The sequence below is a fragment of the Glarea lozoyensis genome (genome assembly GCF_000409485.1).
Source record: "Glarea lozoyensis ATCC 20868 chromosome Unknown GLAREA16, whole genome shotgun sequence".
Lineage (NCBI taxonomy): Eukaryota > Fungi > Ascomycota > Leotiomycetes > Helotiales > Helotiaceae > Glarea > Glarea lozoyensis.
The window spans coordinates 919830-934727 of NW_007360990.1; the positions used below are offsets into that span (position 1 = coordinate 919830).

The 14898-nt window shown below is 47.8% G+C and overlaps 6 protein-coding genes across 6 annotated transcripts; 1 reads left to right on the forward strand and 5 right to left on the reverse strand.

The window, feature by feature from the left end:
- Window positions 1–644: 644 nt before the first annotated feature.
- Window positions 645–1412, reverse strand: GLAREA_07585 (uncharacterized protein; the record flags this gene model as incomplete). The annotated part of the gene is made up of 2 exons (XM_008082273.1): window positions 645–1058; window positions 1179–1412. 2 exons carry the CDS (start codon window positions 1410–1412, stop codon window positions 645–647), a joined length of 648 nt encoding a protein of 215 aa, XP_008080464.1.
- Window positions 1413–2208: 796 nt separating this feature from the next.
- On the reverse strand, window positions 2209–3041 carry GLAREA_07586 (protein of unknown function DUF899, thioredoxin family protein; the record flags this gene model as incomplete). Its single annotated transcript, XM_008082274.1, has 2 exons — window positions 2209–2982; window positions 3030–3041. The coding sequence occupies 2 exons, from the start codon at window positions 3039–3041 to the stop codon at window positions 2209–2211; spliced, it is 786 nt and encodes a 261-aa protein (XP_008080465.1).
- Window positions 3042–3846: 805 nt separating this feature from the next.
- GLAREA_07587 ((Trans)glycosidase) lies at window positions 3847–6600 on the reverse strand (the record flags this gene model as incomplete). The annotated part of the gene is made up of 2 exons (XM_008082275.1): window positions 3847–6272; window positions 6372–6600. 2 exons carry the CDS (start codon window positions 6598–6600, stop codon window positions 3847–3849), a joined length of 2655 nt encoding a protein of 884 aa, XP_008080466.1.
- A 2382-nt stretch (window positions 6601–8982) lies between these two features.
- GLAREA_07588 (uncharacterized protein) lies at window positions 8983–9904 on the reverse strand (the record flags this gene model as incomplete). Its single annotated transcript, XM_008082276.1, has 3 exons — window positions 8983–9499; window positions 9544–9681; window positions 9771–9904. The coding sequence occupies 3 exons, from the start codon at window positions 9902–9904 to the stop codon at window positions 8983–8985; spliced, it is 789 nt and encodes a 262-aa protein (XP_008080467.1).
- Window positions 9905–10393: 489 nt separating this feature from the next.
- On the reverse strand, window positions 10394–11993 carry GLAREA_07589 (Delta(14)-sterol reductase; the record flags this gene model as incomplete). Its single annotated transcript, XM_008082277.1, has 3 exons — window positions 10394–11514; window positions 11564–11868; window positions 11923–11993. 3 exons carry the CDS (start codon window positions 11991–11993, stop codon window positions 10394–10396), a joined length of 1497 nt encoding a protein of 498 aa, XP_008080468.1.
- An 880-nt stretch (window positions 11994–12873) lies between these two features.
- On the forward strand, window positions 12874–14337 carry GLAREA_07590 (Mannose 6-phosphate receptor; the record flags this gene model as incomplete). The annotated part of the gene is made up of 3 exons (XM_008082278.1): window positions 12874–13226; window positions 13277–13736; window positions 14173–14337. The coding sequence occupies 3 exons, from the start codon at window positions 12874–12876 to the stop codon at window positions 14335–14337; spliced, it is 978 nt and encodes a 325-aa protein (XP_008080469.1).
- Between the last annotated feature and the right edge of the window lie 561 nt (window positions 14338–14898).

Genomic DNA, 14898 nt, shown 5'->3' on the forward strand with positions numbered 1-14898 from the left:
TTTTAACAAATCTGCTTTATTCTTCGCGATTTTGTCGATGGATCGTCTGGTATTAGTTGAAAAAATCACTTTTTGACTTCATAGGGGGGGTAGTAGCTAATTCGTTTCGTGCGAGCATTACCTGAGCAGTCTTGACCATTTTCAGCATGTAAACGGGGCCTTGTACCACGAGGTATGATCGAGTTGTTGTATTGTGTTTTAAATGAGTTTACACTGTTTTCGATCCACCTTGTGCTCTTCAACAAGGATTTTGATTCAAAACAGGAATCGTGATGGTAAGGCGCCCTTGCCTTGTGAATTGGTATTGTATTTTCCTTCGATGAATGATGGCAAAAGAACGCCGGACTCCTGATATCTTTCCTTTCCTGTTTCCTTCCGATACGCCTGTTCAAAACCCTGTCTCTTTCTGTGTATGTCGACTTTTCATAATTCCCTCCATCCTCTTCTTTCCCTTCTGATGTGCCAATTCAAAAGCATTTCTCCTCATTCTTACGTCGCCTTCTTCCCTCCCTTCTCTAAACCATCCTATGACGCCAACTCTCCATACACACTCACCTCACAAACATCCTCGTATACAACTCAAATCTCCATCCACAATCCACTCCACAACAACCCAAACCCACAATATCTCCAACCCCAACCCACTACCCCAACAACCCCTCCACCCCCCTCCCCTCCCCCGCCAACTCCTGCCCTCTCCCACCCACCTCCACCGACGCATCCTCCAAATCCCCCACCAACCCCCCCAAACCCCTCATCAACCTCTCAATCTCCTTCTTCTGGCCCTCAATCTCGTCTGCTAGCGTGGCATTCATGCTCTCCACCGTCTGCAATTTGGCGTTGAGATGTGATTGCTGGGCCGCGAGATGGGGTTTGAGGTGGGCGGTTAGGAGGGCGGAGGGAGGTAGTGTGTGTGGCGGAGGAGGAGGTTGAGAGGTGGTGGTTGTAGAAGAGGAATCAGCTGTTGTTTTGAGGTATCGCGCGGATGAGATGATGGATTCGAGTTTATTGAGGTTGGAGACGACGTTTCGTTCCGTGAGGATGGTGTTGAATTCTTCCTGTAAAATCATTAGCCCTCACTCTTTGCCCATGGGCCCTTCATCTCCCCTTCCCATATCCCCCTCCTATTCCCCTCCCCTCTCCCCTCCCCAAACCAAAAAGAAAAAAAAATCACTCACCACCGCAAGCCCCTCCAACCTCCCTAAAAACTGTCCATGAAAAACCCTCAACGCACCCGGCGCCTTCCTTGCAATCTCCGGGAAACAAGCCGCGAACGCATCGTACGAGATAGCATTGAGTGTCGCCGTCAGCGTTTTCGAGTACAGAGTAGTGAAGGCCGTGGCGCGGGGACCTGGGGTGAGTGGTGTTGGGACGGGCGGGGGTGGGGAAGGTGATTTTTCTGGTTGTGCCATTTTTGTGGTGTTGTGGAAGAGGTGGAAGTGGTGTTGTTGATTTGGCGCGTCGTTTGATGTGTACGCGATCGTGATCGTTCCTGGGGGGTTTGGTGGGGTAAATGATTGTAATACTTGCGATTTTTTGATATTTTGAGCGTAGGTTCGTTTTCGGGTTGAATGATGATAATTTGTTAGATTGATCTTGTTTGATCCGAAAAAGTAAACACCTACAAGTATATAACTTTGGAGAGTTGCAGTTCCAGGTTTATTGATTTGATTCGGATTCGGATTCATGCGGGCCGAAAGTCGGAGCGCATGGCCTTCGTCTGATGGCAACGACCTCAGGAGTTTCTTTCATCATCAACAACATCAACACTCAATTTTGAAAATTGTACCGTCTCAATAGGTGAGCATATTCAGAAAATCATGCAGATTACATTTTGGATTACTAGGATTTCCTTAAATTCTTGCGAAGTCAGGGTCAGTTCGTTGACTTGAGCTTCAATTTGGCCGGCTCGCTTTTTAAGACGAAAAGATGGGTTTTTGGATGAGTATTCGATTCTTTACTTTGACACTCCGCACTTACAATCTAAATAGTAACTACTACGAGTCTACGAGAACTTCGGAAAAGATTTTCTGCAATCAAAATTTCTATCTTTCACTACGCATCGTCAAGTGTTCTTCAGCTCACTAGGCCATCAAATTCCTTTGATCAAGAAGAAACCTTTTAGCGACTGTATACTTCTGATCCAAAGCAAGCGTATCACAGAACGTAGCTTGATGAGTATCAGACTCCCCACTCCCAATAAATCCATCAAGCCTCCTTCTCATTCTCGCCATCAATATCCCCACCATCCTTCGCCATCACATTCTCACTCCGATCCTCACACGCACACCCACCCCTCCCACCCTCCCCCTCATACTCCCCACTCAACATCCACCCCATCGCCCTCCCCCCATCCCGCCTCCCCCCCGGCGTCCAATCCAACAACGCATACGTCCCCATAAGCCCCTCCAAACCCCTCGCATACGTACTATAAGAATGACAAACCCCCTCCTCCCTCCTCACAAAAACGCTCAATCCAGGCCGTTCCCCCTTCCCCGTCGTCTCTTTGTAATTAAACACCACCGGCTTTTTCACTTCCTCATCCAGCGTCGCCTGGAAATCATAGTTAAACTCACTTCCCAGACTCGAAACCCACGGAAACGTCCAGCCCATTTTTGTCTTGAACGCCATGATCCGCTCAATCGGCGCGCGCGAGACGACGACGAGCGTTGTATCCCGACTATTCAAATGCCCCAGCCTCGGGATATGATCAGCGACGAAACTGCACCCTACACAAGCTCTTTCGTTAACCTCGTCCGGACCGAGCATGAAATGATAGATAATAAGCTGTTTGCGGCCGTGGAAGAGGTATGGGAGTGAGACAGGCCCGGTGGTGGTGGTGAAAGTGTAGTCTTTTTCGACGAGGGTCATGGGGAAGGTGGTTTGGAGTTCGTGGCGGAGGGCGAGGGTGGTTGCGAGGGCGGCTTTTTCTTTGGTAAGGAGGGTTTTGCGGGCGATGAGCCACTCGGAGGGGGTGACGATCTGAAGAGGGTGTTAGAAGGGGGTGATGAGGGGATGGGGGGACGGACTGGACCTGGCATTTTGGATGTTTCTTGTTATAGTTGTGAGTGGATTGTATGTAAATCTTTCTGTGAGCTAGAAGATGATTGATTCTCCTCCAGGCCCACAACTAATCTCTTATATCTCTCTCCACGGACTTTCCTCTCCTCTCCCATGGAACAACTCCATCACCGTCTGACAACTAGACAACATATTATCAAGCAAGTTCATCAATCGAAGACGCGCTCCCCCAAGACTCGCGTCTGATGGCGTTTTATGGCGCACATTTCTAACACGAATTCACGTGTGGCTTCACAACAGTCGGAATGATTACTATTCGTACATGCAGTTCTGTCGCTCCAATTGGTCGGCGGAAGCCACCATATATCATGGCTGAAATCAAGCCTATGAGATCGGTAGTCATTCTTACGATGGATGGAATGGGATATGCATACCTAGTTTCGGTGCTTTGTTTTTGTTTTCTATTTCAAAGCAATATGATGCGTAGAATGCCGATGGTTAAGCGAACTTGTTTATGTTTATGTGATTATGAGAGAGTTTCAATGTACTACGACGTTTCAACAAAACGAAAAGATATCCCATGTTAAGATTTTATGTATTATGTATACGTATCACCTATGTATCTCCTCTTGCGAGGGTAAGTTTCCCAGCCCATCAGCTAGGCCATGGGAGCAGCCAATCCTTCCAATCGACCGGCCAACCGGAATACCAAAATAAAAATCTTCGCTAACCACTAATGCAAAAGCCTATTCGTATCAATATTCATAAGTCATAATAATCCGGTCATTTTCCCAATCCCAAAAGTCTTTTCTCTTCCAAAAGCTTTTAATGCGAAAATCGTCTTCTCAAGGTAGAAGTACTGTTACCACTCAACGACTGGGAGAGCGGAAGGTTCTTGGAGCTGGATCCAACGTAGACAGTCTTTGGGTAATCAGTGATGACCCAATTCTGCTGAACAGTATCCCAGTTGCTAAGGTCTCGTCGCAACAGGTTGGTGGTAAAGGTAGCGCTTTCACCAGCATCAATGCTCAATCTATCGAAACCACGGAGGATAATACGAGGATCATTTGGCCCGCCGAGAGAAAGGTATAATTGTGGAACTTCTTCACCGTTGCGATCACCAGTGTTCCTGATTGTGGCTGTGACGGTGTATAGGACATCCCAGAGCGCTGGGTTTCCACCTGGAGCACCACCAGCTGCGAGCAGTGGCTGAGGAGCGGTGGAAGTGGCATTTGGTGGCATAAATTGATCAGCAGTTTGTCCGTAGTTGGGGTCCATTGATGCAGCAGAAGCGTTCGTTGCGTTGAGATATGGGTAGATGTACTGCTCAACATATGGGAAGCTTGAGTTCGGGAACTGGTAATCGTTCAAGTTGGTTGAGTAGTTTCCAAGAACGGGTGCGGCGCTAGTCATTCCTGTGGTTGGAACGTAGGCGCTGGCGTTGGCAGAGGTGATGGTCAAGTCAGAGTATTCGAATGTGGTATAAGAAAGACCGAATCCGAACTCGTAGATTGGCGTGGTGTTGGTTCTGTCCAAGGCACGGTAGTCAATAAAGATACCCTCTGTGAAGTTGTTCTGAGGAGCGCCCTCGCCGTTGTTTGGCTCGTAAAGGATATCAGCACCGTAGCTCTCCCGGGTTGGTGCCCAAGTGAAAGGAGTTCTTGCAGCTGGGTTCACTTTGCCGTATAATACATCCGTGATTGAGTTTCCGCTCTCTTGGCCGGGAAGACCAGCCCAGAGAATGGCAGTAATGTTCTCGTTGTCGTACCAATCACCGACCAAAGTTGGACCGGTAGAGTGGATGACCACAATGGTGTTTGGACATAGAGCAGAAACATTTTGGATAAGTGCGTCACCAGAGTGCCAAAGAGTGAGGTTGTTGCGGTCTCCTTCGTTTCCGTCGACGCTGATATATCCTTCTCCGGAGTCAGCATTGACGAAGACGATAGTGGTAGCATTTGCTTGAGAAACAAGGGCCGAAATCTGCGATGTAGCGTAGTTGTCCAAGATACTCTCATATCGAGAGCCATCCTGTAGCGCTTGTGCTTGTAGAGCAGAGTCGGGAGTGACTAGGTATGTGAAGTCTGCACTTCCAGATCCCCAAGCTGCAGCAAGAGTACCGTTGTCACAACCACGATCAGCGCATCCGTTGGGTCCCCATGGGTTTGGTCCAGCGTCTTCACCAATAACGGCCACAAACTTTGGTCTGTCCAATGGAAGAGTGTTGTTGGTGTTCTTCAACAGGACAGTAGCTCGCGCGCCAATGTTTCTGATCAAAGCACCGTGATCACGACGAACGTCGACATGATAGTTAATTTGTTGGATATCTGCGCCGACTGAAGCGTGCAATGGTCCAATTGTATCCTTTGTCCATGAGCTGAAGTTGATCTCTGGCTCGTCCAAGGTCAAGCCGACGTAAAAGTAAGGTGTCATGATACGCATAACCATATCATCGAGACGAGCAGGTGCGACAGTTCCGTTGAGAACGGCCAAAGTCAAGTTGGAGCCCCAATAACTGTAACCGGTGTTGAATGAGGTATCTCCAGGCATGGTCATGTCGAGACCTGCGTTGGCGGATGCGGCACCAGTGTGTTGTGCTTGCCAGTCGCTCATGACGAATCCTTGGAATCCAAGCTCATCCTTGAGAACATTGTTCAACAATTTCGAGTTTTGGCATCCATAGCTGTTGTTGATTTGGTTGTAAGAGCACATTATGGAACCAACACCAGCTTTGACAGCATCGGCAAAAGGCCACAAGTAAAGCTCGTGCATAGTAACATCATCCACATTCTCAGAGATGGATTCGGTGATGTTGAAACCATATCCGATAGCTTCTGGAGCTTGACGGAAGTGTTCTTGCTCGTTGGCGATAAAATGCTTAGCACAAGCAATAACACCAGCATCTTGAATACCTCTAACGGACTCGGCCATCCCAACACCAGTGAGATATGGGTCAGGAGAGAATCCTTCCCAGTTTCGACCACCAGCTGGGGAACGGCCGATTGGACCAGCAACAGGGCCCAACATGACAGAGACTCCCTTATCCTTGAATTCAGATCCCATTGCGTAACCACGTGCATACATGAGACCACGGTCAAAAGTGGCTGCAACAGTCTGGCCAGAGGAGAAGACACTGCTGTAATCGGCAAATCGAACTCCGACAGGAGAATCTTGCATGCAAAGAGAGCGAAGTCCAAGACGTGGAACGCTACCAACGTTTCCAACGCATTGCTCGCCTTCCCATCCGACACCTGTAGTTTATTAGTGAAGATTCTTGAAAATTTCCTGTGACACTCGGAAACGAATTGCGGGGTTGGAACATCTCAATATTAACGGGTTTGGAAACATACCAGTGGTAAGGTTGACTTTCTCAAGTAGAGTCAGCTGAGAAACAAAGTCTCTTGCTTGCTGGTAAGCCTCGGCCCAATCGCCAGTTCCCGTCATCCATGGTGATGGATAGAATGGTGGAGAGTAGGCAAGACTCGCATTAGATGGCGTAGTCTGGTCTGAAGTCAGTGATTCCCTATTCAAGCCTGTCATCTGGCCGACCAGAGCAAAAAGCTCCAGTAGACCCTGCATTTTGGGAGGAACGGTGTGTGCTATTATTTTGGTTGTGGCTGCAGTTGAGGATGATGAGACTCTCAAAATTGTTTATGACAATCAAAAGTCTGAATTAAGAATTTGAGTGGCGGTGAAGCAAAATTGAACAATGTTGTAGTTGCAGTGGAGGTGAAGGGAGTCTTACATTGTTGTTGAGTTGACGTGGGCCTAATCGCGAGGCGAAAGCAAATTCCGTCGTTGCCAGCAGAGCAACAGCGACCGACTGGAACATCATTTTGGCGGATGAAGTTCAGTTCACTTCAATATGATGCAGAAGTTATCAACTCTAAACAAATAGAGCACGACTATTTCTTGAATTTTAATGCGGCATTGCGAAGACTTTATATATTAGTAAACCACCACCCAGGCGCTATGGAATTCTCAACATCCGGTGATCTCTCCGCCAAAGCTGCCCAAACCCTTTCTTTACCAGTCGAAGATCGACATTTACAGCAAAATCAACCTGGTCGAAGTGACTAGCATTTACGTAGCGGCTCCGCGGCTCTCAGAACGTGCAGCAGTGTAGTATACGAGTATCCGCATGGGATCGTCTGGCGTCATTCCCTCTTCCATCCTGGTGGACTGACATGCAACGCGTGTGTCTGAACCACTCAGCAACTCATGCTGACGGTCGGGTATCCTGAATCTGGAAATGCACCAGAGCTAGCCGTTGCTGATGCTGTTCTCGGCGGTATTCGAGCAGGTTGCCCTCAGTCACGGATGTCATGGTGGAGGTGGAGGTGGAGTTCCTTTGCGGAGAAATTATATTTCTCGATTCTTCCCCCAGAAGCTTGAGCAAATCGGAGCCGGGCCCGGGGTGGTCGGGCCCGATCCTTGCCAAGACCACGGCTGTCAATTGCCATCGTCTTTTCAAATAATTTCTTCTTCTTCTTGAGCTCGTCCAAAGCTTCATTTTTTCAATGATATTGCCACGCTCAAGCTACAGCTCGCCCACCTCAACCAATTGCACTTGGCTGACCAGGCCCAGCCAAAGATTCGTCCTCGAAACCTTCCCCGCCTTGACAAACCCGAAATTCTCACTCCCCAGAGCTCATGAGCCACCAAACACTTACGAATCCACCATCCCGGGCCCTACTATAGCTGCCATATGACATATGACTTCGCTAGCTCTACGACCATGTCCTGCACCTCTCGCCTTTCGAGCCGCACACGCCCCAGACAGCAAGGGAAGCTGGATGAACTTCGGATGGAGCGGATACTGTAAAGGTGTGGAGGCCCGGACTCTGTGGAGATGTGGGTTTGTGGATGGTGGGGGTTGAGAGTTGAACAAGACAGGAAAAAGCTCTAGGTCTGGCCAAGGTGTTTGTTGCCTCGCCACTGGAGCAGATGCAAAGAAACAAGATTCGATGATGATATTTGCAAGGCTTCCCGAAAGAAGTCCCGAAAACTGCCCATCGGCTGGATATATTGCTGATTATCAATACTTCATTACAGAAGATATTGTGGTAGGAGACCCAGTATGGTTGTGGAAGACAGTCGAGATATTCTTTTGCACAACACCCCTCAGGGACTTTATCGAGATCCTTCCAAAAAAAAAAACTTTACTACCCCTCCATTCTTAGCCACTCCACCGCCATCTGACGACTACTTCAAAGTACAACTCTAGGACGTTTAGTCCCAGTCTGAAAGCGGGCTACACTAGGAAATCGTACTAGGCGCAACGTTCGGCACGGCTAGCCTAGCTGCCACAAAATGGGTCGGGCAACTTCTATTATTGTCAGTTCCAGCTGTTCTAAACACTTCTTGGAGCTTGGTCTATGTCATTAGACCCGCTTAAGCTTACAACGTCAAGAGGCAACTCACAGTAGCAGGAGTAGGCATTAGTTGGATCTCGAGATCTGAAACACAAGTAAGTACGACTACTCGGTATTGCATTATAAGCCTCGCCTGTTTTGCTGTAGCATCGGTATTCCGAAAGCTAAGCCTTCTTGGCCGTTCAGCAGAGTAAATATGACCGAATCTCGCACTCAGTCAGCTCTGCTATGACATCTTCATGATTATTGTAACAAAGACCGTTTCCAGTGCTGAACTGAACAACTTGAACGATCTGAAACTCTTTCGACATACCTTATTGGCGTCCTGACAGAGACTCTCTGACCATTTTACGAGTAGTAGCAAGGCGAAGAAATTAATATCTGAATGATGCTAGCGAGCTAGATTTACAAGAAGACGGTAAGCGCTGCTATTCAAATCAACTGACTGAATCAGAATCACAAGTTCAACTGACGACCAATCCTCTGTTGGACAACATCATAGTCTCCCAACAGACCAACTACACAATCCTCGCACAATATCATCACTCATCCCCAATTATTCGCCAAATATCATCATCACCCTCAATCACTTCGTTAACTCGTCAGCCTTCTCTAAGAACCCATCCCAAAACTTCTCATCATCATCAAAATCCTCCTCTCCCTCACCATTCTCAGCATAAACCCCCTTTTGCAACCTCACCCCTTCATCCCAAGCAACCCGCTCCCACCGTCCAGCCCAAGCCCTCACCCCCGGAAACTTCCCCGTCTCAACAACCTTCACACCAGCAATCTTCTGTCCCTCCTCCTTCTCCGCCCGAAATCCAAACGTCGGCTTCACACCCTCACTCACGCTCAACCTACGCAGACTCTCCACCGCCGCGGGATCAAACGGCGAGGCCAGCCCAGGCGTGAATCTCTTCGCGTCTTCTGGGTTCGGGGCCGAGAGAAGTGTCCACGTCGCGTGTGTCATGAGGATGAGTCCTGTGAGCATCCATACCTCGACCGGTTTGTCGGGCAGCGATTGAGAGGCTGAGATGCGGGATTTGAGCCAGGACTTGGCTTGAGGGTTAGGAAGGAGGGTAGAGGTGAAGAATTCTTCACTGCTAATTGGTGTTAGCGAGGATTGTGAGAGGGATGGGGGACTAACTCAATGATCTCCATCCTCGTAGTCTTCGCCGCAGCGACGACTTTATATCGTTCTTCTTTTCCTTCTCCCTTTCCTAGCGTCATGGCGTAATTCTCTAGACTTGCTACTTGTGCCCATTCTGGGGGATCGTCTGAGGGACTGGATTAATTGTCAATATTGGGACTCAATGGCTTTCTATAATATTGAAACCACTGAAAGGTAAGGACGAGGAAAGGAGAAACACTAACTCAACAAACCCATCAAAAACAAAAGGCTCCAACGAACCCGGATCCCGGAAGTTATGCGTCAGGTTTCCCAGATGCAAATTCTTGGACGGGATACCGGAGGAGTAGGTATAGTATGTTTGTTTCTTGGGCGCCATCTTGTCTCTCTTTCTCTAGTGTTGTTGTACTTGGCAGTTTTCGCTACTGTGACTAGAAGTTTATCACAACATCAATTTCAGAGATTAAATAAAAGTCAATTCTCAAGAACTTCGAGGTCGTCAGCTCGAGGTTCAAGTTGTATACCCCGCATTCCCCAGCTGTTCACCCGTAATGTGAAGGGGGAAGACGGAGGGGGGAGCTACCCCGCATTTTTGGGGATGTCCAATCATGAGCGTGGGTTTGGGAGGACAAAGACTGTTGTGGCTTACACGAGGGGTGAACTTTAGGTGGTGAAAGGTCAGTGTTGAGTGATGTGGATTTGAAGGGAAGAAGAGCTGAATGAGTGACTGAGAGAAAGTTGTAGAATTGATAATATTACAATCAGTAAATTCGCTAGCAAAAGCAATAAGTGTGAAAGATGCAATAACCCCATCGTATGCTGCGCAGCCAACCTGTTCGCCTCGCCCAACGCACTACTAAGTCGTGACTTAGTAAATACCAGGAATCATCCTATACGGAACCGCCTCGGTATACTTCTTCCAATCATCCCCATATTTCCTGATACACTTCTCCTCATCTCTCCTCTCGCGATGAACGAGCAAGATGGCAAAGTATACAAGATAAAAATAAGTAAACATCATGCCCCATCCCCTAGCTGAGCCTTGAGTGACTTCTGAGTATGCAACTGGGCCGTTGTAGACGAATGATTTATCGACGAGCGATTGCCCGGCGGTAGGAGCGATGGAGGAGTGCTGGATGAGATAGCCGGCGATGCCAGTTGGCATGCAATAAGCCCATGCTTGGATCCAGTCGCCGGTGTAGTTTATATGTCTGGCGGTTCCCCACCATCCAGATGTCAGGAGCTTGGAGCCGGATTTCGTCTCGATGTATTTGAGATGTGCGACGCGTGGGTCTTTGGGGTTGGTTCGGAAACGGTTCTTCTCGTTGTTGGCGCTACGGAAGATGTAGTATCCTGTGCCTAGGACGGCGAAGACTTGTGCGCAGCCAAAGAGACCGAGGGAGTGTGGGTAGACTGCTAGATAACGTGCCTGGATCGAGTAGATGAATGGGACCCAGACGAGATCGCCAAATGCCAACATGAAGCCGAAACCATCGGTGGTTATGTCCATGGTGGTGAGGATTGCGGACTCCATCCACCATGCGTCGAAAACGTACAGTGTCTGGAATGCCGTCACCAGAAAGATGCTGTCAGTAATCACTCCATATGCCTTGTATTGATGTGCCATGAATGTGAAATTCAAGATGATCCATCCCATCATGCCGGGACGTAGTTCGCACCATTCTTTGATGTCAATTTCGCCGAAGATGGGTAAAGTCACACGCGGATTAAGTTCTCGGCCAATGAACCAGTCGTATAACATGTTCCCAGATTGTCCTCCCATCGCGAGCTCTCTGCGTTCAACATTTCCTGGCTTGACACTGAAACTCTTAATGTAAACATATGTTGCGAGTCCATAGGCGATCAAGATGTTTGCTGTGAGGATTTGGAGGTAGTTGTCGTAAATGTATGTCCAGACGGGAAAGTCTGCCCCTTGAGCTGCGGTACCAGCTGCAAGAATAGCGAAAGTAGTCAATGAGGACCACCAAGCTGTAATACATTAGTATTGACTTAGACGTAGGACCTGATTTCCACATACTGTTGAACTTATACTTCAGCCTTCCCCCAGATGAAAGCTCAACACCTTCAACCTCCTCACCCGGTAGCACACGATGGAGCACAAGTGACAACGCATAGTATCCCAACGTCTTCAAAGTTGCGTCCCAGCTTGCCAATCCCATTATACCGTTCGCAGGCCATCCTACATCGCGCTTGAGGTTTTCAACGGTCAAGGTCGACGGAGAGAGTGCTGATGGGACAGGACATCCTGAAATATCGTTGCAGAGGAAAGTCGCAGCATAGCAAGCTATTGGCAGACCGAAAGATATGGCAAAAGCGCCTGGACTGCAGCTTGTTAGCTACAAATGAGGCATATACCAGAGAGGGGCGATAACTTACGGTCCCAGGAATTCGTAGCCATGAGCTTCGTGAGGAGAAGCTACCACCCCCTTGGATCCTTTTGGAGACATCCCGAGAAAACAAATGGAATTACAATGTGTTTGAAGAGAATGTGACGAGTTACGCCCATCAACGAGAATATATCCTCAAAGAATCGAATCCTCCAGTGGTTGTCCAGCTGAAATGGAACCAGTTCTGCTTTCCGGCTTCACAAATTCCCGCTGTCACACCCCTGTCGATGATGTTGAGAGATCTGATCTGGACGGGATGCATGCGCCATTGCGTGTGAGTGGCTGCATTGAGCAAGGAGTAGTGTCGTACAAGGCTACCACTCGTATTCGGGATATAGTTGGACTCTCTGCATGTTTTCTTCACTTGAATAATAATTCAGAGTGTATTACTGCTATAGATAGACGTTTCTGTATCAATTGAACAGTGAATAACACAACTCAACTTAAACGCCCTTTGAGATTTATGTAAATTAGGAGTAGCGAATAGTCGTATCATTTGGGACTCAATCTTCTATTTCAGTATCATCTCGAAAGACATATTCCAAGGTTATCGACCAACACGATCAATGAAACTTACAATATTAGATGGCATGTAAAGTGGTCCGACCATCCTCGTCAAAACACGACATATACAATATTTTGACATACTGAACAGCTTCCAAAACTCGATACCATAAGTTCATGTCACGTGTTGGTACCTGACTGACCTCGGGATCCTCCTACAGGGATTGGAGATCTGTCACCTTGGTGAGAAGTGGCTACGACGAAACTCTTCAAGCCGCCTACAACAAACTTCACATCTTTTCTTACGTCCCACAAGCTACAATTGAAAATCTGCCATCATAGTCATCCGAACAACCGACAATATTGCAAATCCAACCGTCGAACTTTGCGCCTCGAAGGCGCTGCGTCATCATTTCCCCGATACCGATCCTCCACCATGCATTTCCCATTACTTCCAAGCTCAATACTCGTCGCTCTTGCATTACATAGCGGGTTGACTTCTGCTGCGGACGACAAAGTCGTGGAACCATGTACTGTACAGTCTTCGAGCGGGGCTTTTTATGATCTCAGAACACTCTCTGTATTACCAGTACCAGAAGGAAAGAAGCCTAAAAAGACCGATCGAACGGAAGACTACCACGCAAGGGGATATGACATCCCATATAACTTCACATTAAATATATGCGCGCCTCTGTTGGGAAAGCAGGACGACTTGGTGGGGATCTCGAAGAAGCTGTCACACAATGCGAGTGCCTTTTACGAGAAGGGAGACGAGAAATTCTCAATAGGGTGAGTTATTCTGTATACGAATCTGGTCCGCCAGTGCTGATATAGAGAAGCCAACAGTCATCAAACCTCACGATACGCGGAAAACGATTAGTTCTACAATACACAAACGGTTCGCCATGCGGACAAAGTTCGAAACGAGATTTTAGATCAGACGATGACGACGATGACAAGAAGAAAGGGAAGAAAGAAGGGTCAGGAAGAAAATCAACCATAATCTCATTCCACTGTGATAAAGATCCTCTGGCCAGCGCCCCTTCCGTATCATTCGTTGGTGTCGACCCAGATGAATGCGCCTATAGCTTCGAAGTTCTTTCAAAAGACGCTTGTATCGGTTCGGCTCCTGCCGCGAAAGGCGTTGGACCTGGGGCGGTCTTTGCCATTATTGGGGTTATTGCTATTCTAGTCTACTTCCTAGGTGGTGTATTCTATCAACGCAACGTATCACACGCAAGAGGATGGAGACAACTGCCCAATTACAGCATGTGGGCAGGAATTGGAAGTTTTATCAAGGTAAGCTGGTTTACTTGTGTCTTGCGGGCGAAGCAGAGAGTATTTCCCCGAATTGCGAGCGTTAGGGAGGGCATTTTACCAACCATGGAAGTGCGACCGCTCATGGCGCCGAGGAAGACCCATAGGGGCTACATGTCGAGGAATTCCTGGGACTCTACACATCTTTCTTGAGCCCCTCTCTTATCGTTTTCATTTGTTATCAAACGCATAGCTGGAAGGAAAAGTCACAAAACTCGACATGGGACCAAGTTACAATTGTATACATTCCATATGTTTATCACACACGACTCGGCGCAGTCACAAAATAGTGTAGTACTTTGTATATCACAGCATAGCATTGGGAGCCTTCTGAGAAATTTACCTCTTTTCTACATTCCGATCCTCTTTATATATCTGACTACATTTCTTCCGAAATATAAGCTAACAACCAACGCAGGATATGTTTATCATAGCAACATCATCATGTTCAAGTTGTCTCCCAACTCATCGCGGGTACAGTTCGCTGTCGATCTCTGCGAATGACCGATCACCGGGGAGAGGTCATGGTCCCGAGGATGAGAATAGGCTAATTGACCAATTGGATGAGGAATGGGATGATTAAATGGCAAAGACTGAGGATTCTGGCCTGTATGACCTTTGGGGGAGATAAAATGGTATAACATGGATGGTGAACGGCGTTAGCATTATTTTTGTTATGGGGATTTAGATGGGTTATGTATCTGGTCCGCAATAGAAGGGTCGCCGCATTCTGTTTTACTATGGGTGTGTAGCATATGATACGAAGTCGGCGTTAGTAGATGGATTGAATGTTGAAGCTATACCTAAATGAATGTGTCTGTCACAGCGAGAGTGATTCGCGATTTTCAGTTCACATTCGTTGTAGTGAGCATAGATGGTCGCAATAGACGGCCAACCGATATATGCTTTCGTCTGATATCTAGCTCAAGCCTCAAAGTTAGCGAGACTTGATGATTGAGCCTGGGTTTCGCGACATGCAACAAAACGCGGACGAGTGGTAGTCTATCTGTCGTCTCATCTGATGTCTAGCTCATGATTTTCGGGTTACCGAGAACTGATGATTGAACCTGGATTTCGCGACATGCAACAAAACATGGGAAGAAAATCTGCACATCATCTCATCTGATGTCTGGTATATGGCTAT